This window comes from Embiotoca jacksoni, unplaced genomic scaffold (assembly GCF_022577435.1).
Source record: "Embiotoca jacksoni isolate LCO1_2020_lvr unplaced genomic scaffold, fEmbJac1.0.p SCAF_6, whole genome shotgun sequence".
In the NCBI taxonomy this organism is placed as follows: domain Eukaryota; kingdom Metazoa; phylum Chordata; class Actinopteri; family Embiotocidae; genus Embiotoca; species Embiotoca jacksoni.
Window position 1 is genome coordinate 14,461,243 of NW_027185414.1, and position 22,244 is coordinate 14,483,486.

Below are 22,244 nucleotides of genomic sequence, written 5' to 3' on the forward strand. Positions count from 1 at the left end.
TACAGATGTACATAATTTGTTTTTGTTCTCTGCTCTATGATATTTTTGTGTTGTATGTACTGTGTGTGAAGAAACCTGTGACAAATATCCTGATTTAATGCGCATAATGTGTTCAAATTATAATTGCTAAGTATGACTGCCTTTCTCATCACCTCTCAACTCAAATCCCCCCCTCACCACCCCAACAGCTCATGAAGCATCCCCTTCACTGGCGGAAGAGATGATTGCAGGTCATTGTATGTAAAACGGCCAGTTTAGCTAACGTTTTCCTCACACAAAGACCTGAAGCACTACTTAGCGCACTCACACTTCCTGTGAACTCAGTGGTTCCGGTGCTAATTAATGAGTCAGCCTGCGCAGGGCTCACAACAGGAAGGTCATAAGCTCTGAACAATACAACATCACTCTGAATCTGAACATGTAGTGCCCAAAACCTGCAGGCAGGGAAAAAAAATGAAACAAAGGGATAAAGAAAGGGGAAATGTCTCAAACACGTCTTCAGACGGACAGAAAAACAAATTGGCTGGATGCTGAACCCATCAGAACAATGAGCTAACTTTCAAACTGCTGGGAAATGTTGGAATTAAGTGAAGATGTAATACCGCTGCTCATGAATGAGGCATCAGTGGCAGCAATGTTTGTTGTGGTTTGGGTTGTTATGGATTTGATATGGATATTTGATAGGATATCAAACCACATTTATTCTCTCTGTTTTATCAGGAGTGTGAGTAGCGAGAATAAAGCTTATATCAATTAATAAACAATTTCCATGAATATTTCTTCTGTACACTTTCAATATGGTTCTAAAATGCCATTATTATCTGTTTTTTCAGATCAAGCTCCTTCACCAGCAGCAACATTTATTCCCTTCTTGAGTTAGATTTCAGTTTTTCAATCCATTATCTATCATCTCATACTTTTTTATGAATCATAAAAATATTTACAAATTTTCTTCATTTCATGTTAACTGCTATTTCAAGGATTTAAGGAGAAATCATTGTGGCGAATGTAAAGGTAAATCCTTGTCACTGGCCGTTGCTGCTGTTAAATGCCTGTTGTAAATCCTGTGAGGAGGAAACCACTCGATGAATGGGTCTTAGTCTTGAACTGTTTGACTCGTGCACAGCGGACACAGCGGATCAGTGACTTACCGGCTCTCTTCCCAGTCTCTGGGCTTCTTGGTCTCATTCGGTTTGATGCAACGGATGTAGTGTGGAGTGCACTTCATCAATGTGCTCACCAGATCATTGGCTTGTTTCTGAAGGGTGAAATTGGATCAAACATCAACAACGTGGAGGAGACAAGCCATGACGTCCTGAAAACCTAAAATGAATCCCGGCCTCTGTTCCAGCTGGGAATGCTGAAGGTCACACGGAACAGTAAACACACACATTATCTCAGCATTGGTCTTTTCCCACAGGGACCCTGATAAGATACATACACGCACACACACACACAAACTCAAGCACACACAAACACTTCACTGAACACACCTTTATTTTACTGCCTGCAGTTGTGGGTCGACCTTTCTTCTCAGCATTGAGGTTTTCCAGGAACAGCGCCCTGATGAAGGCACTATCAGAGAACAAAGGTGAGGAGACTGAGTGAGAACTGAGGGGTATCATCCTCGCATTAACAAAAAAAACAAAAGTGTTGGAGACCTGAAGTTAATACTGGGTTCCCCTGGCAACCAAAAACAAAAATGCAGTTAATGATTAAAGAACAGAGGACCTTTTACGAAGGTCATCGGTTTAAATTCCTGAACCATTCAGGACGGTCTGAGGAGGGGGCGGTTAGGAAAACAAGAGAGGTGTGTGTGTGTGTGTGTGTGTGTGTGTGTGTGTGTGTGCTGTACTGTACTGTACTTGTGGAAAGAGCTTTCGGTGAGGCAAATCTCCCCGAGGCCACAGAGAGGCATGAATGCTTTTATTTGACATAATGCTTGGTTTGAACATTTTTTTGAGTTACTTTCAATTGACTTTTGACCTTTTGTCTCGTAAAAGAGAGAAAATTGGAAGAATGTTAAAAAAGGTCAACAATACGCATGTGTTTCCTGAGAGTATTGATCCCATTTCATCTGGTGTTTTCCTCCTTTATCTTTCTGCACTTGAAGGGATATTATTTTTTTTTCTATGAAGTGTAGATAGCTTGCAGGATTTATTAGGGCGGGTCATTATGGAGCCAGTTTTCTTTTGACTTGTGGAGTGGATATTCAGGAGGGAGATGGCAGCTGGGAGGCTGTGGCTCAGTCGGTAGAGTGGGTTCAATCCCCAGCTCCTCCTGTCCACATGCCTAGGTGTCCTTGAGCAAGACACTGAACCCTAAATTGCCTCCCGATAATGTGCTCCTGATGGCAGCACCTTGCATGGTGAACTGTCTCATTAGTGGGTGAATGGGAAAGCCATGTTAAAGCACTTTGAGACCATTTAGATGTCAAAGCAAATTATTCATATCTACACATTAAGTGATCAACCTGTGCTGAATTACACTCCCTTAAGCAAAAATTAGTGGGCCCAAGTTTATTTGTGTTTAAACAAATAAGACCTAACCTAGCCTGAACTTCTAATGTGTAGATGTGGATTCATGACGTCATCCCTGCAGCAGGATGTCTGACTGCTGCTCAGGATAGCAGATGTTTGTGAAGTTTCCAGATCATCAAATTTCTCTCCTGTAAAGAGACATGCATCTACTTTCAAAGGACAGTTTGTACTTTTGAGCTACATTTAATTTACAGCAACACACACACTCAAGATCAATTTTCATTTTTTTCTTCAAACATGATATAATATGGAGAAGGGAACTGTGTTTGTTTAAATTGTGACATCTGAAGCATCTGCACTTACATACTGAGCCACAATAAGACAATCAAATAATGAATCATCTCATCAAAACTCACTAAGACACCCTCTTTACTCTGATCACACATTACTGAATTAAAGAAGTGTTACACCCACTTTTAGATGAAGCAGCTCAGCTCTTCTCCATAGAGAATAAATTAAGTCACCATTTTATTTTGTTGTTAATTAAAATGAATGATGGCATCTTGTTGTTTTTCTAAGCAGCTGTGCAGTAAATGTCCTATTTATGTAGCAGTTTATTTAGAGGCTACACATTTAAAAGGCTTTTATAGATAATCTGATGCAGGTAAATCAAAATAAAATACAGTCATAATCTTCAGGTCTGACCCATTTACCAAAATTACGTTTCACTGATCAGCACATCCGTCATTCAAGTATTTGGCTCCACCTGAACTGTGCTGGCTGTGTTTGCTTTGAAAAGTCACATAAAATGACCTGACCTAAAGCTGACACGTACTTCAGCTCAGCATTCGACTTACAGCGCATTTCAACTTGCTCGAGTCGCCACCTTCAGTGATTATTATTTTATTGTTTCAAAGTGCTTTTTCATGTTGCTGTTTTTTTTTTTCTTTTAGATGTCTTCTCCTTTCTGGCTTTCTCCCACTTTGATATTTGTTTGGTTTTAAACTTCTGACTCGAGCGTTGGACACAGAAGAAAGGACCAGCAGGTCGTGTGTACAAATACACCAGGAGTCTGCTAATACTGTCCAGCTGACAATACTGCTCATTCCTTTCTTCTCTATTCAGAGCTGCTGCTCAAAGGAATGAGGCGGCTTCCTTCCTCCTCATGCTGCCCTTGCATGACTGCGCCAGACTCTTTTATCAATGTGTGTGTATATATATGTTTGTGCGTCTGTATGCGATGTTGAGTGGTGTACATATTTCTTAGCACGTGTCTGATTGGGACTTTGGCATAACCTCCTTTCACGCCTCACAAACCGTGCACACAAAGGGGGCCTGCGGGGGTTACACAGACAATACAGGCTGTTTGCACAGATGGCCACTTTGACACAAAAAAAGCCTGAGAAACCATAACGCTGGGGGCCAGACTCCACCACACAGCCCCACAAGGAGCTTTGTAAGAGCAGCTTGGGTGCCCCCCCCAAAAAAAAGTCACATAATGGGACATCAGCCAGACGTGATTCGGGGCAGAGGGCACAACGTAACAGAGCCCTGCGCACTTCTGCGACGTCCCACCAGTTCCCAGATGCACTGGAGCGTCTGAAGCCTTCATTTCGATGTATTCAATTATAAACATACGCATCACAAAAGACGACTCCCTTTAAGTACGCACCATAGAAATCCTCATCACATGATTTGCAAATAGGAGCTACTTACATTTCACTGCTCTGCATCAACTCAATGAGGTCAGTAAAAAGGACGTCTCGGTTCCTCTCACAGAAACCCTCTGCGTCGTAGGACACCTGGAGGGAAGCACACCGAGGGATTTCTAAAGAGTCATGATTATCAAAGAACACAACCAACAAAAATGGAACTTGACACCTGTGTGAAAATAATAACTGGAACTGATATTTTGACCAGTGGTTTGAATTTTATAGGCAGAAAAAAAATGAAGGGCTTCAGGTCCAATACTTTACACCTCCGGATTAGCGTCCCTATAAAAGCATCAGTAGTTTAAAAGTGTACAGATGAAACCGTGTTATTTCTATTCTACTGTAGGCCGAGACTGGAGGAATGTTTTGAGCGCAGTCATGGGAGCCCCTCAAGTCTTTATGGCACGGCTCATTAAGCTTGTGGCATGTGTGCCAGGCTGAGGCCACCACACATCTGGAGAATGACACGGGACAACCTCCACCCAGACCACCAAAATCTAAATAAATGCAAAAAAGGATGTCTAATTAACTGTATTGTTAAAAAATAGGAAGGCTGATGAACATGTATGACGTTGTTAGTTCTTGTTTCATGTGCGGAGGGAGCTGCAGCCGTAACCAGCCAAAGAAGAGAGACAGGAGGTGCAGCAGCGAGCGCTGTCAGTGTGGAAGTGGAAATCCTTAAAGGACAAAGATATCGACAGACACTCCAGAAGTAAAGCACCAGCTGCAGAACTGATATTTATGACGGATCATACAAGTGGGTAGGAACAGCTCCTATACCAACACCATAAAAAAGGACCGTTAAATAAGTTTCTATTTCCAGAAGTTACCCGTCAGCTGCTGACTGAAGACTGTAACATGTTCTTTTACAGTCAACACCATGCAAAGACAAGTGCACAGAGATGCTGCAAACCTTATATTGAATGTTGCAGTCTTTCAGTTTTGTTGAAAAATGCATAGAAGCATTGGTAAGAAGAGATGTTTTTCTCTTTGTTAATATCCATAAATGTTTATGTTTATGAGATATGGATGATTCCCAATTCGAGCAGAAAGGAATGCTGTTTGTCAAAAACAAGCTGATGAATAAACTCCCAGAAAATGTGTGCAGCGCTGACCTTGCCCGCGTAGTGGTGGATGATGAAGCCCTGGTTCCAGCTGTTGAAGTGCTCATGGGTGTTGATCTGGACTCGGAGCTTCTGCAGCATGGTCTGGTCGGCTCCCTCACCCACCGCGTGCATGGTGGCGCACACATCATCCAGGATGCTCATGATGCCGGGGGGATTCTGGGGTCACAGGGAAAACAGCTCTCAGTCATATCATCACCGGGTTTAAAACATTGACTGACGATGTAATTTTTTTTTTTTTTTTAATCTTTTTCTGTTTGGTCTGCAGGATCAATTGAGGTACTGGAGATGAAACTCATAATCAATTAAGTCAATATATAGAAAATTATTCAGCAACCTCTTTGATAAATGAACAAACATTTTAAGTCATTTATCAAGCATAAAAGGCAAGCGAAGAAATCACTAGTTTCAGCTTCACAGCTGCACTTATGAGCACTTGTTGGTTGTGTGATTGTTTTATAAGACTCAATTGAATAGCTTTGGGATCTGCATGGTGTTTTAGGGGTTTGATTTTCATATTAAAAGGACGTTTTCATACATTTTATAATCCAAAAATTGATTATTTGATAATGACAATGATTATTTGCAGCCATTTTGCTTTTGACATGATGAATTATCACAGAAAGGTTGGTTCCAGCTACTATAATAAATCATACTGCATTTATTAAATCATATTTGTGATATAAAACTGATCATGAAGAAACTTTTCCACATCAACTAAGCATTTGAAAAATGATATAAATCTAAATCTAACGGTGGAGCTGCTTAAGCACGGCCTTTCTTAAACATGACTCTCACACTCTGCCCTGTTTGGCTCCATTATGTCCACAGCTGATCAGCGGACTTCAGACTCCACAGTAGAAACAGTGGAAACAGTGTCTCAGAGAACAGTGTTAAAAGGACACATTTGAACTTGTCAATGGATTAACCGAAGAACTGAACTGACAGGCACCGATACAGATCCCCCGCTCCTCTCAGATGGAGGCTTGTTTTAAAGCCCTTGTTGTGGATTTCATGGATTAGACCTCTCGGTAGGACAGATAAATCAAATTAAAAGACATGTCGGCACGTTGGAGGATATTAAGCTGCGAGTCATGGCAACACAGCAGAAACTTGGCAGGCAGTTGTGGAACTCAGTTTACAATATTAGGAAATAAAACCAACAACTGTTTATCATGAAAAAATTATGACTGATCTAATCCTCGTTTATCCCGGTTTATGTTTTCAGCCTTTAGCCTGTTTGTTATTGATGGAAAGAAAATAAGATTGTTTCATGTTATTTTCATGTGGCTCCAGAAAGTTTCTATATATTCCTCTTATTTGCATGTGGCTCCGGAAAGTTTCTCATCTTATTTGCAAGTGGCTCCAGAACGTTTCTTTTGTTTTACTTTCCACATCTAATTTATGACTCCCCTGTGTCCTTATCTTGTGACCTACAACCAACTCAGTATTACCATACAAAAGCAGATACAAAGGGAATGGGGGTGACTGTCAACTGTTTGTCACACTGCCCTACGGAGGAGTGACGTTGAGCAATGCTGGACATCCTTCTTTGAGTGTACATGTATTTTGCTCCTTCTTGCAAGAATAAATGTCCGATGTGTTTGATTTTGAATCAAGCCTCTGAGTGATTTTTCTAACAGTTATTAAATAAATAATTTATAATACCAATTCATTTCAAAGAAGTTTGATTGACTGTCTGGTCATATTGTTCAGAAAATCTTTTTTAATGTATTTTCTGTGATGGTCTGAATCAGTATATTTTCTTCTGTTTCTAATTCTTTTTGGAAATAATTGTGTGTTTTGTATGTTGTTTATGACATAATAAAATCAAGTCATTTACTTTGCTTTCGATGAGATCGCATACGATCTTGTTGTTGAAGTACTCTATCTGAGTCCACTTGATGCCCTCCTGCACATACTCCTCCTACAAGACATGAAAAGAGAGTCAGAACAAAAAACATCCAGAGGAGCAGGAAATAAAATTAAAAAAAAGAAGAGAGAAACATTACCTGCTCTGCCTTGAGAGTCAGCTCAATGAATATCTGCTGTAGCTTCTCATTCACAAAGTTGATGCAGAACTGTTCGAATCCATTTTTCTGATGAAAGCAACACAGTTAATCAAATCCATACTAATGAGCTCTATCTTCAGTGGAGTACGGATATCCTGTAAGCTCAGTGGGCTTTGTTCAACCTGAACTGTAAGTGACGGTGGTTTGCATCTTCCTGTCTATTGACCTGCGGCCACCAAGCTGACCTTTTCCGACATTGTTTATAGAAGGAAAACCTTTAATCTGACAGACAGATAAAGCTGTAGGAGCAGATACAGAATCCAGAGGTCTTTGCAAACCAAATATTACAAAAACACTTCCATCTAGTTTGTTCAATCCTGTCAACAAGTCCAGGACCTCGTATTAAACAAACAAAACAAACAAGTAATCAGATTAGAAAAGCATGTTGAAGTCTGCTGTCTCAATCAGGAGATGGGACTTAATCCACATACTTTATGAATTAGTGTTATCCTTTGTGTTAAATCTGTTTAAATGCTCAATGTTAATACCAGTTAATCTAATTTATGTGTTGCTGCTGAATAAAAATTCCAGCAGCCATGTGTCAGCTTCCAAACCCGCCAAAAACACTTACTTGGAAAATTTCAAATCCATAAATGTCCAATACGCCGATATTTAACTCCTGATGATCCTTCACCATGGCTTTGTTGATAGACTGAAATCAAAGGATCACTGTTACCCAAATATGTTTATTACAGGCTGTCATAGTTTTACAATCTTTGGCAATTTTGTATATTTATGAATTTTAAAGCAAGACAAAATATGTAAACTCACCTCGACCAGGTAGTCAAACACACGTGAATGCAGGGCTTTGGAGAGAGCGTCACGCGTGTAACACGCCTGCTCCACGTTCAGCGTCACGTCAATAGACTCCACTGCATTTCCCCACTTACTGTCCATCTTTCGGCTCGTCAGTTTCTCCTTCAGACGGTTCTGGTCAATTCCCAGCAGAAACGCAGGAAAGGCTAAAACTATGAAAAGACAGGAGAGAAAGGAGCGAATAAGAAAAAGCAGGTAACTTTATAAAAGTTTGTTTTCCTCTCAATCTGTGTTTGTTGGTTTTTTGTCCAGACTAAACTGATTATAAGAAATGTATGACTGGATGTTAGCACAGGACAGTGAACATACTTTGGCATGAAGTTAAATACAGAAAACAGCTTGTTGCAATATGTAACAATAATAATGTCACCAACATCACTAACAGTTTGGCAATTTGGTACTTTGAGTGTGTAAATGTGTATTTTTGCAATCACTGACATTAAAGCCCTCTTTTAGAGCTCAGACCATGAATGTATTTATCAGTGAGTCAGTCTTAAAAGGCTTTTTTTTCACAAAAATTTCAAAAAGTAGGATGACTTGCTGCTTTTCTCTGTCTTATATCATTTTAAATTGAATATCTTTGAATTTGGGAGTGAGTTTGATAAAACAACACATTTGATGATATCACCAAAAACACTAAGAAATTGTAATTACCATTTCCTGACATTTTATTGATTTACTTATTACTCAAGAAAATAAACAGCAGATTAATAAAATTAATATAATCGTTGTATTTCATACTGTTATGGTGTATTAGGCTGCTATTGCTCTGTTATGACAAAGTAAGAAACAAAGCAAAACGTTAGTAACAGGTCCTGCTCTGAAATACAAGAGACATTTCTATGAACCTAAGTATGCAAATGAATATGCAGAACTGGACTCATTGGAAAGGTAGCCTCATGTGACCTTAGCAAGAGACCGCAGCAGCAAATCCAGGGCTTATATCTATCTTTTGTACTGCAGTTATTCTTATCAATCAGTAGTGAATCTGACGAATTTGAAAAGGTTGTACTCATAAGCCCAATGAATGTAACTGTGGTGTAAGGCCATAAAACTGTGGCGACTCTACAGCTGCACCTTCTGTACAAAATTCAGAGCTTTGAACTTCAAAATAGAAGAATAGGGCTAAATCTTTAAAAAAGTATTTAACACGCTACAGATCATTTGCCACGACCTGGCGTTGATATTGTCCCCTGAGGACCCCTCCCTGCCTCATTACTGTGACTCACTTCCCCTAAAAGGAAATAGCTCTCAGGCCTCCAGACTCACTGTGTCTGGGAATGCATCAGACCACTGCAGTAGCTCCCCTTTTGGGACATTAGGGTGTGACTGACCATGCGCCTGCTTAAATCATGAAGAAAAGTTATTCTTTGTGTTGGGCAGGAAAGGTATGGATTGTATACTGTGGTCTGGAGGCTTTTACACATTGTGAACAGGAATTTTGAGAACAATGCTCATACAAGCACAAGCTTTCCTGCAGGAAATTTGTTAGTCAAAGCAGCAGTGGATATTGAGAGCAAAAGGCGGCAGTGTTGTCAGGACACAGGTTTGTAGAGCATGTTGCTTCACTCCAGTAAAATGTGACGGGACCAACGACCCTGCCACTCAACATTTCCCGTCTCCAATGTTGACTCTGCTTAGCTTCTGCTTCAGGGTTCTTCGGTCAAGGTTTTGCAGTGTAAAAAGAAACCGAGGCAAATCTTGAAGCAGTAAAGACGTGACGATAACATGGGAACCCTGCTATTGTTTGGAAAATGAGGAACAATGAGATTTTCCTGGAAGATCATCTCGCCTTTAAAACTCTTATACACTACACATGCTCTATGCTACATTACCTGAATATGCTACATGTTAACAAAAAGCAGCTGTCTAGCTTAGCATAGAGACTGGAAACAGGGGGAAACAGTTAGCCTGGCTCTTCCCAGAGGTAATAAAACTTGCCTACTGGCACCTTTACAGCTCACTAATTAACACATTATATTTCAAAGTGAAACAAGGAAAGGTGGTTGTTGAAAAACAGCGTGTCATCGTTTGGATCAAATAATGTTGTCACCAACCAAATAATGTCCAAATTCTTTGTCTCCCCTTTCCTTTCAGTATAACGCCAGGAGCCGACTCTCCTTGCTGAGTGTGCATTAATGTCGGTGGAGTTTAATTTTAGGAGTATGGCTGAATATGTGCGAGGGGAACAGGAAAGGCAGAGATTATGAAGCACCGCTGTTACGTGTGCACAGAACAAACCAAGGCTTTGTACCCTGGGAACTGTACTCTCATCTGCATCATGCAGACAGCATGAGAAATAAGGAGAAAGGAGAAAGAAGACAGGGGGAAAGGAGAAACTGAAACAGGAGGAGGAAAGAGAGAATTGAGACAGGAGGAGAAGTGTTTTTCCAAGTAATTTCGGTCTCTGACAAAATACGTCCAAAACTGCAATAATAGCATTTCCTGGTAATCCAGCATGGCCTGGATTAGTCCAGATAGCTGGCTGCAGCCCTGCATTAACACAATAAAACTTTAGGGAGTGAACGTGGTGAGAAAGAAATCTCCTCCAAAACCAGCCCAAGAGGGGCAGCTCAGGACACTGAAGAGAGGAGAGACATTCAGAAAGAAAAGCTTTGCCACAGCCCGGCATCAACCTGAACATCAGCTCCTTCACCCTTTAATACTGTTATAGGCTAACGGTATCTTTTAGGAATGTGACTCTTTGCGCGGCAATGATGGTCATAAATCACTTTAATTCAGACTGAGATATCTCATCATCCTCTGGATGGACGTCTGTGTCATTTTGTGGAGACATTCATGATGAATCTCACTAATGTTGATGTTAATATCAAGGAGGATATCTAAAGATAGCTAAGAATTAGCGCAACATTTGGTACGGACATTCATGATCCCCAGAAGATGAACTGTAGGATCAATGGCTGACGTTAGCAGCACAGCATCACAAACAGACTGTCTATGAACATTAGCATTGGAAGAGTGTTAACATGTTAGTGCACAGCTCAGCTAACACTGACCATCTTAATTACAGCTGCTTGCATAATTGTAGGCTTTTAGTCTTGTTTGGATATAACTTGATACTTGATTTATTTGAATACCATGTGCTTTAAATTCCCTGAAAATTGCTTCCCATAACCTACAACTTACAAAGGTATTTCTGTCAAGCTGAACAGCCACATCACCGTTTGAAAGGGGAGTGAAAGGTTATCAGAGCGTTGAACATTAAACAGTTTAACTTTCCCTTTCATGCTCACTTAACTGATTTGTTTTCACTCAGAGACAGCAGGAATTAATTGCCAACACAAATAAAAATGTGTCCTAAAAGGTCTATTTTTGTCAGTCCTTCCCAGCTGAATGTTTAACAGCAAACTAAAAATAGCCCAAAATACATAAAAGTTTTAACGTGACCATGTTGGTGTTTCGGTGTGAATCACAGAAAACTCAGAAGCGTTCATCTGTCTTGTGAGCCGACTTACACTCTTCACTCTCCACAGCAGCGTAGTTGCCCGATTCCTTGAAACTGATATTTCCCAGGTGCAGGACTCCGGCCACAATCTGGAGCACCATGGCGCGGTCCCCCGCTGAGATGCCGATCACATCCATAGCATGCTGGGGAAACAGAGGGAGAAAATCCTGCTAAATTGGGGCCTCGGTGTGGGTTTACTCACTCCTGTGGTACCTCGCTCATGTCCTCTAATTACTCCTGTTGCGGTCTCGCTGGTAAACAAAAACAGGAGGAGATTGTTGAAAAGAAAACAAAAGAGGACTGCTTGGGGGAGAGAGAGGAATGTAAAGAGAAGACCGTGACCCACATCGGCTGGTATGAGATTCACAGACGCACAAAACACCGCTGAGGGTGTTGCGGCCAGTTAAACAGAGGAAATCTGACCTACCATTGTCTCCTGGAAGTCACTCTTGTCATTGATGTCGTCTACTTTGTAGGAACCAGACTGATTGAGGTAAGTGTAGTAATCCAGGCTGGTGATTCCCAGGCTGCTCTTCTGCTCTCCACTGGCTCCTTCTATCAACTGTAGAGCAAAAAGCACGTGACGGATTGTGTGCGCAACTGGGAAAGATATGCTTTTATAAATATTTCTTATGTGTAGTGTTATTTTTATATATTTTCTGTGCTCATCTGTGATTGAAATTAACTGAACTACCAAATTTTTTCCAGGAACCGTGCACAATAAAAACAGGTTGACCTTCTGCCTGCGGCCAAATGGCACGTTGAATCCAATGTGTCCTGAAATTCCCTCACGGACCCTTTTCACGAGTCAAATGTGTCCCATTCACTCTTCAGCTCAGAAAATAAGTCTCACCTGATAAAAAATATGGAAACTCCTTTCTCCAGGATTCCTCATGACGACACGTGACTTCTCCAGAAGGAAGTTGGAGATTTTCCCTCCATCTGGTTCACCACCGGAGCTGAACTGGATCTCAAAGTATTTCCCCTGATGGATCAAAGCACATTTTTTTTGTTTAGGTATTGAACTTGGCTGCAATAAAGCTGAGAAGCCAGAGAAATAAGGTCTAAAATACTGACACCTGACTCTTCAAGGGTTGCTCATGGTGTGTGTGTGTGTGTGTGTGTGTGTGTGTGTGTGTGTGTGTGTGTGTGTGTGTGTGTGTGTGTGTGTGTGTGTGTGAGAGTGTGTGTGTGAGTGAGTGAGAGTGTGAGTGAGTGTGTGAGTGAGTGTGTGTATGTACACATTTATAAAAATATAAAAATCTGATCCTGCTTTTTGTCTTGCTGTTGTCTCCAAAAGAGCTTGCAATGTAATATCTGTTCCAGTCAAGTTGAGCCAAAGCTGAACAGAGACACTATTTATCCAAAACTAGTAATCTCAGGCCACAACTGGATCTAAAAATATATTTTTAGTATCTGCTTTGGATGCAAACTTCAACATTTACCCAATAAACTCTGAGGAAATACATTTTCTAAAATAAAACAAGCTCACTTTCATTTTTACGTCCTTGCTGACAAAGTTTCTTGGTAAGCGGTAGAGGACGTGCCTCAGTGGTTGTGCATGTGTGTCTTTCTCTACAGTGTGTCCTTACAGTGCTTTCTGGTTAACCAGGACACACATGAGGTTTGCTGCCTCATGCAATAAAACAGAAAACAGACAAAAAAGCCGTTACTGTAAATTTTTGTTTGCTAAACTCTCGACTTGGAGCCAAAGGTGTGCCACAAAAAAGTTGAGTCCTCAAATGATCCCGCAGTAACTCGCCCTCGAGGTTCGTAGTCTTCTGCGAGTGGCACAACTGAACAGTTGCATTGTAAGTTTTAATACCCTGAAGTTGTTTAGCCTTATTTTAGAATGCAAAGATAGTACAGAAAAAAAGATGTGGAGTATTTTCAAAACCACTTTTCAATTTTCTGCTTCTGTTTTTAAATCTTTGAAAATGACTTTCATATGTTTTCTCAGTTTAACAAGAACCAGTTATGAGTCGAGCCACTGTATTAGCACTCTGATTCACAAAAAGGGGAAAGGCCAACTGAGAGATCCTTACAAATCTGCTGGAGTTGTTGTTCCTCACGGTCTTGGCGTTGCCGAAGGCCTCCAGCAGCGGGTTGGACTGCAGGATGATGGCTTTGATGTGCTGCGAGGAGACAGACGCAGTGAGCTGTTAGCTACGATAGCTACGATAGACAGCAGGTAGAGACACCACACACTCCACACCCTCACTGACAGGACGGTGCCTATGTCTCTGAAACTTTCCACGCACGCACTCACTCACTCACACACACACTCACTCACTCACTCACACACACTCACACACACACACTCACACACACACACACACACACACACACACACTCACACACTCTCACACTCTCACACACACTGACTCACTCTCTCTCTCTCTCACACACACACACACACACACACACACACACACACACACACACACACACACACACACACACACACACACACACACACACAGATATGTGCATCTACAGACAGACACACAAAGTCTGGAGGACATTATCTTTCCAGTGAGCCATGTGTGTGTCAGAAACACATGAGTTTTAAATCTGCACAGCAGACAGAGATATCCTTCAAGAAGTTATGCGGTATTTCTGGGAATTTTTTGTTGTTCCTAAACTTAGTGCTGAATGAAAGGAAAAGATTCACACCGCACTTTACACACTCAGACATCCGTACAGTTATTTTACTGCTCCGAGACAGCCCCTGCCAAGCATTATTATCTTTTTCCAACATGGTCTCAAGATGTTAAAACACATGTTTACTTAAATAACTGTGAATAACTGTTGATGAATATTAACAGATATGATTAAAAAGTGGTAATTCTCAGACAGCTAAACAGACATGTGAGTGGCAGGGATTTATTATCCGTTCAAAACTATTTTCACACATGTGTGAACACACACCGTCCACACATTTCATAAGAATGCTTTGTGCAAAGCTGAAGGGAACAATGGGAATGAGGAGCGATGCTGAACACGGAGCTGGAAGAGGCGGAGGAGACAAATTGTTAAGTATGCTTATATATGCGTGTGTATCCATTGAAGCGGCCACATTTGTTTAAACAAAGAGAACCATGTAAATAATTTTAATAGCTTGCTTTTGATTTTAATACTGTGACTCGCAACTCTGAACACACAAACAATAATGCTGTATAGGTATAACATGTGGAATTTAGTTGAACCAGTCAGACTAGCAGCTCCACTGTTAAATTAAAAAATGATTTCCAATGTTGCCTTGGTGGAAGCAGTTCTGTGTGGATTAAATATAAAAATCCCACTGCCATCATGGTGCAAGCATTTTCTCATCAAACTTTAGATCTTTATCGAGCTTAGGAACTGGACATCTGCTGGTTTAGGGGAGCTGCCAGATGGCTGAAGGGGGGCTCGGTGAATAAGAGGCTGCTGATGGGCTGATAATAGGGTATAAAGGATGAGGATGGTGAAACAAGGATTGGGGGGCTGAGCAATGAATAAGTGCAGGAATGAAGTAGTAACAGGTTGATTTCATGCATGTATGCAGCAATTGTTACAAAACACGCTCATTTTTCTTGAAGACAAAAGGCCCTGAGAGTTATCATTCGATCTGTACACTTAAGCATCTCAAGCATTTCATGCATCTTTTACATACTGTCCTGATGGAGAAAAAGCAGCTCCTCTCACCTGTACTCTGGGTCCACCCCCTGACACTCTGGAGATGTAGCCCATGATATATTTGGCTGCCACAGTCTTGCCTGCTCCGCTCTCTCCACTGAAAAACAGATAAAAACTTAAGCACGTGTTTTGCATGCTATAAGAGCCTCTGAGACAAAACTGCACCTGACAGCATTGGACACCTGATCACAGCTCAGATGTGTGTGCAGATGCAGTGTTGTTGTATGATATTTTATCCATTCAGTGGGGAGAACCGGAAAGTTATGAGAGCTGCATGTGGATTTTCAGTCTCAAAAAGCAACAGTTGTTATTTGCCCGGGCTACAAAAAAGCTTCTCTGCACGACTGATCCTGACATTCGTTACAAAAACAGAGACTTTAATGTAATATCCATAATTTCATTTGAAATTGAAACTGCAAAACCATGGAGCCTGAAAAACAGAAGATATACAACTGTGCAAATACTTACAGGCTGGACTGAACAAATTCTTCATACAAATAATCAAAATCCTGATTTAAATAAACTTGTGACCATATTCATGAAGTTAATGTTAACTTAAAATGGGTAAAGATTATTGCAGTTTACCAACCTGGAGGTTTACGTATGCGTTAGTGTTTGCATTTGTGTGAGTGTGTTTCCACCAAAGCAAGTCACTCTGAATCTGTTGAATAAACAGGTTAAGTCCCAGCTGCAGATTTTGTTTGTATAAACTCTGTTTACGGTATCAACCAAATTGTGTTTGGTGCAACTAGAAGCACATTTCAACTCAGAGGCTGAGTGACGGACTCTAGCACATCAGGGCAGATAAATGCTACAGTAGTAAGAACATTTATTCTGCTTTGTTTACATATTTTTTTCCCTGGTCTCTTTTCCTCACCCCACACTTGTCTATTTTCCTCCTTGCCATTCACTTTGCCAGGGTCATACTTATTTTAACATATGTGGTTTGGCGGCAGATGACGATGGAGTCTGTTTTTTCTTTCTGGGCCTTAAAGTAGAGTCAAATTCGTAAAGACTCTGAGAAACACAGCTGCAGACTGTTAGAGGCTGCCAGAGGAAGTCATGGGAGCAACTCTACTACACAGCAGCCTCTATATGGTTGTACCCATCCCCCTATATACCTCCTGGTCTGCACCAGATCCCTCAGCATTGTCTGGGCTTCATCACTGCATGGCTAGGAGTCAAGTAAACAAGAAGCTGATCAGCTCATTTTTAGTGTAACTTTTAATGTCAGATACACTTTCTGATCTCATTCTGAAAGTATTGTTTCTCCTGCAAGTTTTCCCTCTGAAGACTTATTTTCAGCATAAGCAGCAGCGGGAGTTTGAGTCCTATTTTGAGCCTCCAAAAGAGCAGGACTCATTGTTGTGGAGTTTAGATGCTGAAAGCATTGTTAACTTCCGCAGACATTTATTAATCAAACAAGGACAAGAGTTACTCCAATGCACTGCAGGGGCAGGGAGGTTTAAATATTAACTTTCATAAATGATTACTGACTTGAGCTGTGGGAAAGATGCACAGTCACCACTGAGTTTTAGTTTGGGTGGTTTTGAATCTAATAAGGCGTTTACTGCAATCCCACAGAACTAGTTGTGGTTGTATGTTGCAGTCTGTACAAGAACATTCCTTGTGTGATAATATGAGAGTGTTGTGTTCCCAGGGCCTTTAAAACATCTACTTCTTTATGTAATCAAGGCTTCGGAGCCTTTGTGTTTTAAGGTCAAAAACTTTAATCATACACAACCATTCGGTTAAACAATTTAGTGATTGAATAACGTCTGTACACTTCTGAGGTTTTGTGTCTGATGATCTTTGGTTGTGTGCTTGAATTGTCTAAGGAACACTGATATCATCTGGGATTTCAAAGAGGGTAATCTATTGTAATATATGTTTGGCAGCACATGTGTTCAGTCCATATGCTATCCTCACTTCCTTATATTTTAATTTTACATACATGATGAAGTTCAGTCTTTGCTGACCTGCCTCAGAAGCCAGTGGGATTCAGGTGTCTGACACTTCATCATGATACCATATCTGAGCTTCCAAGCGGGCCATTTCAAACTACCACAACCAATTGTCCGTTCAGCCTAAACTAACTGTCGTTGCTGTCCTCAGTTCCTTGGAGAGGAAGGAGAAAAGTGCAGCTACATCATGAACAAAAGACAGAATGAATGGGGTAAGTAGCAACTGTGACAACATCAGCTCTCGTTAATTAGCTTGAGTCACAGTCATTGACCAAAAGTCAGTTGACAAATCAAGGAGGTCACATCACACATGTGACTCCAACAGACACAGCAGTTACCATCTCCCTCCCCATGTGACCAAGTGTTATTACATATAACAAGTTCCATAAATTGGTCATGTGATGATAGCTAATCTATCCGCGGTCACTAAACGAAGGCCATGAGATGTGCTTAAAAGATTAAAAGATTCAGAAGTGGACTCTTCAATTCAGATCACAGGTAAGATCATTTTGTTATATAAAAATAAAAACATTCAAGATAAAAATTGGTGAGTGAACAGATAGTGAGACCGACATGGGCTGTAGTTGTTGGCCTTTGTTTATTTATACAAAAATATATAATCGAGCCTTGTTTCATTATTTTTCTTGCATCAGGATAGATTTATTCCTTAAACAGAAGTGGATGATTGATGTGCAAACCTAGTTATTTTTATATAATGGAGGTTTTACATGTTCAAACCAAAGGGACATTATCAGAAGGTCAAAAGTACGATGATGTGCCACCCAATGACAAGACTGCTTCAAATGGTCATAATACAGCAGGTTAATTTAGGCGGGAAATTGCAGGTAAAATTTAATGTGAATGAAAAAGCCTGAATTTAATACAGTGTTCACCTAAGTGTATGATGCCGGGCGCTGTAAATAACATCCTAAATTTTAATTTTTCACACTGGTCTAATTATAGCAGCAACTTGCTCTGGTGGCACCTGTGAAAAGAAAGGCACAGGCATGTGTGGAAATCAGCTCACAGATAATTATTTATAAAAGAAAGCAATCATGGGAATAAGACTCAAATACTCAACTGTCTGCTTTTTGTGGGATTAGTTTTAAGGAGCTGTTGCTCTTGTGACATGTCGACTGAAAGACTGAAATTCAAGCCACAAAATCGTATAAAACTGCCAAAAAATCTGAGAGGTCATGTATTTCTCACAAAGCAGGTGTGATTTATGGTGGAGCAGATGTGAAGCGAGCGGTTCTTCAATGAAAAAAGTCTTGGAAAAAAATGTCACGAGCCGAATTCAATGTAATAGTTCAATTGGAAATCTCAATCTGATAACATCAATGACATACTGTTGCTGCTCCAATTCAGCCTTTTCATATTGGATCCAGATGTCAAAAGAGAGCCAGTCACATGATGACCGATTAGCAAGAAAACTTACTGCCGCTCAATCCCTTCATGCTGAATTTCTCTCGCCGTCATTTCACACATTTTCTTAGTAAATGTGAAAAAGCGTTAACACAGGCCGGTGCTGACCACACTGCGTGGCCAGCAGTTCACAGCAACCTTTGTTTACAGAGACCTGGTTCATCATAAAAACCACTTCCATGCTTTTGTTTGCTGATTTAGTCGATCATGAAATCCACCTCAGAGCTTTTATGCTGGAAACTGAATGAGCAAGTGCTGGCTGTCCAAACAACAGGACGAAAGTGCTGAAGCAGGGGTCATTCATCATGAGGTAAGCACTATAGTAACCACGCTGCTCAGATGACTGCAGCATAGGATAAAGCCCCAACCATGACACCACACTTTTCTCTCTGCAGCTTTGTAGCTCCAAAACATTCAACAACAAACAAAAACAGACTGTAAAAGCACCGAAAATGTCACTAAAAATCCTGGCAGCAAGCGAGTCTGAGACAGAAATCATGCAGGTGGTCTTTTTTTTAAAAAATTTTTTAAACTAGGAAGTTCTTCAAAAATAGCCGCTGTAACAGCTGCGTTGTTTCTATCTCACATCCTGAGTTAACAGAGGCCAGATCCAGCTGTTAAATACACATTGTTCTCCTGTTTGGGCATTAGAAATGTTTTTTTCCCTAATTTGCACATCATTGAAGCTGAAAATAACATGATGGAAAAACACCAAAGAAACACGTTGCTGTCAGTCAGTCAGCTGCGCTAAATGATGTGGTAGAACCTGTTCGGTCTGTTCTCCTCCCGTTTATTATCATGGCCTGGAGAAGTTTAGCTTTCTGGTTTCACAGATCACGTTGCACAGATGACTATCGCCTGCCTTTGTCTCACATCCGGGACATTCAACACAGAAATAAAGAGCTGAAAGTTGCTAAAACTTCAACTTTTATCACCAATCAATTTCAAAACAATCCTATTAAATCATATTATTGCGAGAATTTAATTTAAAAAAGTGCTGCTCTTTCAAAAGGTTCTGTTACATAATTTGATGGCCACAAAGAAGGCAGAGAATGAAATGATAAGAATGTCATAGTCTTACCTGATGATGACACATTGATTCTCACGATCAATCATCATGTTCCTGTACATGTTATCTGCCAGAGCGTAGATGTGAGGAGGGTTTTCATACTGAGCCTGAGAGTCAATAAAAGAAAGTTATTGGTCAAACAGCTTTCATATAATGCAACAGAGTCCTAGTGAATCCTAAAAATAAATTACATGTCTGGTGACACTGTAATTTCTTTTAAAATTGAAAACAAATCTAATGAAAAGACCAAAACCAACAATAAATTGCTCATAAAAGAAAATTTGCCACTTTCTATGGGGATGTTCAATCACTGTTGATGATCCAGTACATGTAAACCATTGAAACATGATTAGAACTACTTGCTTTCTAATCAATAATCACCTTTGCTGTCACTATCGTTTGCCTTCTTATAATGTTTTTGTTAAGTGGTGCTTTTGTGATTACTACAAACAATTTCTGAAACTAATCTGAACTTTCCCCTGGAGTTTGAATCAGCTAATTATGCAAACAAAACCCAGTGCACTCGTGCACAAATGTAATCTGAAAAAGTCAACTGTTAAATTTGGCATGTGTGACGCTGAGTGTTTTCACAGTCTGTCGGACTTTTAAAAGCCTTTCAGTGTGTTCCTGGCTTAAGGAGAAGAACACTCTCAACAGGCCGGCCAACAGAGGAGGCAGACTTGAACAGGCTGTTCTGTGAAGGTGCTGCCAAGCTTCCTCAATGGTAGAGTCAAGTTTCTGACAGCAACATCTGCACTAGTATGCTGGAAAGTTTGCACAGCATCTAACCCATTTCCTTTCAAAAGCCTTTGTCTTTCAGACTGTGACCATTTTAAACCCTCAGATACTGCCATCACACATTAGTGATTCTAAAATGTGTTTGTTTATAAGTTAAAGTATCACACATCCTTTAAAATTAGCTAAGATCTACTTACTGCGCCTTGATACATCTCAATTTCTTTATCCCCAAAGTACGGCATCTGTTTGAAGGGGTTGACAGAAATGAGCACAGGACCGATGTATGTCTGTTGACATTATGTGTTAAAGATTACACAGGTAAGACAAATACATCTGTAAATAACAAATAATACCACATTACAATCACCTCTTTGAAATAATAAAACTGTGTAGGACAGAAATGATTTCATCTTTGGCTGCCATGATGTCAAGAGAGTGCAACAGTGCAGCAGTGCAGTATTTGGTGATCAGGCCTGAGCCTAAATAAGTATCCAGTGCTTACAAATGACAGAGAATAGACCGGCCATGTAACACTGTGAGGTTTTATGCACTGAAGCCAAAACGGCGCTTCAGGCAAATAAAGCTGCTATTGTGGGTGGCCCACAGTGACCTACAGCCTTGGCAGGGAGACCTCACAGTTACGGCTATTTATTGACCAAAATCAAAGGCCTGACTCAGAGCTGTCGAAACTAAAACTGCCAGCATTTACTGAACTTCATAATCCCGAGCGCTGCCAGAGCGTGGATGAAGTTTATGTAATGAGCTGCTTTGAGAACATTCAGCATTTCTTCTCAAAGCCGTTATTCATTCATTCATTCATTCATCTCATTTCACGTCATGAACAGCTTACGTGTGCGCGTGGCCACAGCTGCACTTTAAAAACCTGAATCAAGCATTTGTGCGTTAAAGTGTATGAAAAGGATTCTTCTGAGCACATCATTTTAAATCCCTGAGACAGTTACAAGAGAGCAGCAATGCTCTGATTTAAATTGATTTCTCCATTATGTAATACGTTACTGCTTACACCTTTTCTTTCACATTTTGCAACACAGTGAGACAAAACTACATAACTAAGTCTGACTTTGGTGCAAGAGCAGGAGTTTTAGTTTTGGGTGAGGGTACGTACAAAGAGGCCCTTTCCCCCCTGCTCATGGCCGACTCTCGGGGAATGTGTCACCTTCCAACACTGACCTATTACTCACTGCTAATATGTCACAGTGAATGACCATTCAGCTCTTCTGGGAATAGCAGGGATGAGACGGGCTCAGCTATTCCTCACTGGGCTGTGAACTGCAAATGTGAGCAAAGGATACAAAGATGTAGTCATCCATGTATCTTTTCTTGAGGTTGTCCACGATGGCGTCCTCATTGATCTTGCTGAGCAGCACCATGTCATCCACTCCGCTGTGTTTGACATTGTGGCTCTGCCAGTGGTACCGGTAGTGGCCCCGGCTCCCCTGCAACAAAACACACATACACACACACACAGTGTACAATTGTTAGTTCACTCAGAAAGACACAATGAGATGCCATGGACAAATCGAGAGTCTCACATCAGGGTCACACAAATGCCCTGCTAGAGTAAATGAACTGTGGCTTTTAAGCACACTCAGAAGGCTGAGGTAGTGTGGTTTTATCACACTGCTGAGGTAATCAGACAAAATGAGAGCCGAGAGGAAAACGGTTATTATTACTCCAAC

At 40.7% G+C, this 22,244-nt stretch overlaps 1 protein-coding gene across 2 annotated transcripts in view; it reads right to left on the reverse strand.

The window, feature by feature from the left end:
- myo1ea (myosin IEa) overlaps positions 1–22,244 on the reverse strand; it is a 49,330-nt gene that overhangs the window by 12,039 nt on the left and 15,047 nt on the right. For both annotated transcript variants that reach the window (XM_069174138.1, XM_069174137.1), the window contains exons 2-17: positions 21,858–22,001; positions 20,742–20,831; positions 19,819–19,913; positions 15,358–15,445; positions 13,716–13,805; positions 12,524–12,655; positions 12,098–12,232; positions 11,681–11,813; positions 8,160–8,356; positions 7,960–8,040; positions 7,329–7,415; positions 7,160–7,243; positions 5,308–5,475; positions 4,197–4,282; positions 1,494–1,575; positions 1,152–1,258 (exon numbers count right to left, since the gene is read on the reverse strand). In XM_069174138.1, coding sequence (XP_069030239.1) covers positions 1,152–1,258; positions 1,494–1,575; positions 4,197–4,282; positions 5,308–5,475; positions 7,160–7,243; positions 7,329–7,415; positions 7,960–8,040; positions 8,160–8,356; positions 11,681–11,813; positions 12,098–12,232; positions 12,524–12,655; positions 13,716–13,805; positions 15,358–15,445; positions 19,819–19,913; positions 20,742–20,831; positions 21,858–22,001 — 1,799 coding nt within the window. The remainder of the gene's footprint in view (positions 1–1,151; positions 1,259–1,493; positions 1,576–4,196; positions 4,283–5,307; positions 5,476–7,159; positions 7,244–7,328; positions 7,416–7,959; positions 8,041–8,159; positions 8,357–11,680; positions 11,814–12,097; positions 12,233–12,523; positions 12,656–13,715; positions 13,806–15,357; positions 15,446–19,818; positions 19,914–20,741; positions 20,832–21,857; positions 22,002–22,244) is intronic.